Genomic DNA, 4,264 nt, shown 5'->3' with positions numbered 1-4,264 from the left:
GCTACTTGCTTCTTATTAATAGGACATGCTCCAGTTGTAATTTGAAAAAACTTAAATAACTTTAATTACAATATAATCAAGTTGATCTAATTTAATTTTAGTATATATAAAAAAATAATTCAAAATTATTATTTTTAGTATAAATAAATGTTTATTTTATTTGTTTGTATACATTAAAAAAAAACAATTCAAAATTTAATTCAAATTTGTTTGTATAAATTTATTTTATTTTATTAAAATATTTTATTTTAATAAATATTCACATATGGTACATATACTTACAAATATTTATAAAACTCATTCATTCATTAATGCTCACTTAAAAAATAATATTAGTGCAAATATGAGATATGACAAACATGAGATGTCTTTTCAACTTTTTCTAATGAGACCATGACAAGAGACTATTATTTGAGACAACATTGTGTCATTATCATTCATAATACACAATTTAGTTCACACAATATCAAAATTTGCATAACTAATGATTAATATTTTATACAATTACATTTAAGAATTATCATTTAAGTTATCAATTTATATATATATATATATATATATATATATATATATATATATATATATATATATATATATATATATATTAAAAATACAAATATCACTATAATATTAAAAAAATAAACATTATCGTACTTAATTCAATAATATTATTAAAATTTGTGGTCTTTTTAATCATAAGTATTCAAATAAATACATTAAGAAGTTTACATATTAACAAAAGATACATTTGTCTAAAAAATTAATATTAAATAACAATTACAATTATAATAATAAAACATTAATTTCTAGTGCATTACGTGCATCTACATAATAATTGTAGTAGTGGAAAAATAAAATTTTGAGTAATACATTAATATGGCAATTTTAGAAATTAAAATAACATTTTATAATTTTAGAGACTAAATTTATCAATAATATTAATTTCATTATTTAATATGTTATTCTAAAAAATTGTTTTTAAAACGAAAATTGAGTTATATCATAAGAAGCAACGTGTAAGAACCTATTGATAACATGACATGAACAAAATCAAATCTAAAACTTTATCGACGGATGATTTATTTTTTTTGTGTGCCGACTTTTATTCACAAGAACTTGAAGCTTGTATAGTATATGTCTAATGAGTAATGACTCAGAGCATATATGATGTGATCGACAACTCACAAAAGGATATAAAACTATGTGAAATAATATGTTAATTCATAAGGGGACCTGTAATTTAACATCATATTCCATTTCAAACAGTTTTATCTTATATCAATTATATGTTTTGTCGTCATTAATTAGATAAAGGAATGTGATTCCGGAAAGAAATTATTATTACAAGAAAAAAAAAATTAAAATGACGGCGCTAATTTTATAAACCCGTGCATCTAATCAGATAAAGCATTATTAAGTAAATATAAAGTAAGTATACGCTTTCTGCATAAGTAATCGAGAGCAAATCAAGAAGAAAAGACTAAGCTAAACGCAACCTAAATTAATTAAACTCTAAGATGTCGACGGTTAAGTACATAGCTTAATTATACAAATGGACTTTAATGGTTGTTGATGCAATGATCTTTATTCAAAGAAAAGAAAAAGACAAAGACAACTTCAACCACAACTACAATTATTATTTTTATAACCAGAAGTAATTTTCCTTCTACTGGATGCTCCCCCCCTCCTTTTTATAAAAAGATAGTTTCAATTACTCTCAACTCTTAATTAAGGAAAGTATCGAATCAATTGTCTCAATAATTTTTTATATTGGTTTTTTAAGATCGATCAACTCTATAATATATTTTTAGGATCAACTTTTGGTGATGTAGTTTATCCTTAAAAAAACACAATTTTATATAATATATCATTAACGCATGCTATCAAAATCACAAAACGAATCTCATTAAATATTTTAAATTATAAAAAAAATAAAGATGAAATACCCTTTTCAATATGATGCCTATTTATCGATAAAAGAATTTCCAGTTTTACGTCATAGCTAGTTATAAAGTATAATATTGGAATCTTGGTTAATTTTGTTCTTCCCAAATTGGAAATTCTTTCTTGAAAATTGATTTGGTAAGGTTTATTGGCCGGCCGGCCTCTAGAACAACCACAATAGGTAGAAGACTATAGTCGATTCCGTAATTATTGAAGACGAGAGAAAAAGGGGAATAAATTAAATGCTTAAACGACAATTTGCACTCAAATATTCGTGTTTTGATGTTTACTTTTTCAATTCTATATCTCTTTGTCCTTTGACCAACATTTCATCTATATCTGCATCTGCATATATATATACATCAATTTCGTGGATCGCAATCATGTCACAGCTAATGTGTAACCCACTTAACCAATTATCATGCCTTAAAATTAACCTGCTTATGAACAATGGACTTGAGTTTCCAGGAAAAAACTAATCTCGGCATATATATCTCACGTCTTCTCATAGTCGAACATCATCGATATTGATTAGCCGCGGCATTTTTTTAGGTGTTCACATCATAATTTCTCAAGGCACGCTTTGGTCCGTCGTTGCTCAGGTCTTTTCTTCTTGTTTCATGATAATTCCAAGTTGTGTTTTCGTAGATGATTTTATTGACCTTGATGCTGAGCTGCACAAACAAACAGTTCTTTGAAGATATTTTGGACCGTGCAATAAAAAAAATAGCTCAAGATTAATTAACGGTTCAAAAGTCATTTCAAGGGGAAGGGGAAAAAAATTCCAATTCATAGTATTTGAAGGAGTGTGAGAACTCTCTTTTATATCAAAAATATAAATTTAAGTTATTTATTTATAGGAGAAAGAGAAACCCCATAAAAAGTTAATTATTTATATATGAATGATTAATATTAAAAAATATTTAATAATTAAATAATTATTTAAAGAATATATATCTTTTTAATATTAATTATTGAAATATAATTCATTTGTTTAAGATTTATAATTCTAATTACAAGAGCCCCCATCTATATATACACATTTAATATGTAAATAAAGGAAACTAAATAAAGATTCACCAATTTCACTCTATCTAAAAGGTAGATAGTGATGCATGAACATATACTTTGAGAGAAAGATAGAAGGGAGATAAGATAATCATGGTATAGTAAGAAGAAATAAATATTGAAAAAGTTATTCGGTTGTCCAAATATAATTATTTCTCCAATGAGATAAAAGAAAATATTGTTTTGATTTTTCAGTGTTGTATCAATTTTTAGTCTCTACAGTTTAAAGTATTTTATTTTGTAATTTTTATTCTTTTTATGTTACTCTCAAGAGACACATAATGTCATTTAAATAGAAAGTAAACTAAACAAGATGCATTGCATTCATTTATAACTATATATAAAAGAAATATGATGTTTTAGTTTACATATTTTATACTCATTATATCACTATATATAATTACATCCATAAGTTTATATGAGAGCTAAGATGAAATGTTTTAAAGGAAAAGTTATTGCAAAACTACATTTATCAAAAGGTAAATAAACCAAGAATATTTGAGCAAACAAAACACAGGTAAAAGAGCATGAGAAGGTAACCACGAACCTGAGGTGATCCTCTGCCGCTTGGCCTGAAAAATCTGCCGGAAACCAGTGTTGGGCATGGCAACGTGTCCCTGACCCATCTCAAACTTGTTTTCATCTTCAGAAGTACTTTCATAGACACCGGCTCCATGGCACGGTGACTTAACCTTCCGGCGACCGGCGCCCACCGCGACGTTTCGGAGGGCCCCACCAGCCGTCCAGTACCTCTGGCAGCTCTTGCAGAAATGCCTTGGCTGATTAACGTTGTAGTTATTGAAGTAACAGAACTTAGTTTCCATGCTCTTGCATCTCGGACAGGGTATTATCTTCTCTGCTCTCTTCTCCACCCTCTCATATTCGCTTCCCTTTTCTCCTTTGTTTACTTCCCCACGGTTCAATGTAATCATTGCACCAAACAGCTTAATCCCTTGAGACTCCTCGGCCATTTCAGAGAGAGGGAGAGAGAGTTATTCTTAACTGAGAAGGTTTTGGTTGGCGTTGAGGGAGGAAATATTAGTATTATGGAAGTGCTTTTACATATAGGGAGATATATAAAGTGAAAAGTGTTTGTTAGTTAGTACAATCATAAACCATGGCATAAAATCCATGTGGTACGCGCCAAAAACTATACTTAGGTGGGGTATAAAGTGCCTTGTCAACACTAAAGAAAAAAGAGGAAACGTCTGAGGGTACTGCACAACTAGTAGAAAGCTTAGCCCATCATCTT

General features: G+C 28.1%; 1 protein-coding gene across 2 annotated transcripts; it reads right to left on the bottom strand.

The window, feature by feature from the left end:
• Positions 1-2,182: 2,182 nt before the first annotated feature.
• Positions 2,183-4,264, bottom strand: LOC114374951 (dof zinc finger protein DOF1.5-like). Of its 2 annotated transcripts, none has more exons than XM_028332681.1 (2): positions 3,560-4,264; positions 2,183-2,613 (listed from the first exon to the last, which is right to left on the bottom strand). In XM_028332681.1, exons 1-2 carry the CDS (start codon positions 3,981-3,983, stop codon positions 2,543-2,545), a joined length of 495 nt encoding a protein of 164 aa, XP_028188482.1. In that variant the 5' UTR covers positions 3,984-4,264; the 3' UTR covers positions 2,183-2,542. The 2 variants fall into 2 exon arrangements, with proteins under 2 accessions (XP_028188482.1, XP_028188483.1); XM_028332682.1 differs by having other exon boundaries at positions 2,183-2,618; positions 3,560-4,254.

The sequence above is a fragment of the Glycine soja genome, chromosome 11 (genome assembly GCF_004193775.1).
Source record: "Glycine soja cultivar W05 chromosome 11, ASM419377v2, whole genome shotgun sequence".
NCBI lineage: Eukaryota > Viridiplantae > Streptophyta > Magnoliopsida > Fabales > Fabaceae > Glycine > Glycine soja.
The sequence above is the reverse complement of the archived record's forward strand: the minus strand, read 5'-3'. Positions and strand labels throughout refer to the sequence as shown.

Coding starts and splice junctions, on each gene's coding strand:
- LOC114374951 (XM_028332681.1), bottom strand. CDS start 3,983: ATGGCCGAGGAGTCTCAAGGGATTAAGCTGTTTGGTGCAATGATTACA. Junction 2,614..3,559: donor GCGGCAGAGGATCACCTCAG/GTTCGTGGTTAC, acceptor TGTGCAGCTCAG/CATCAAGGTCAATAAAATCA.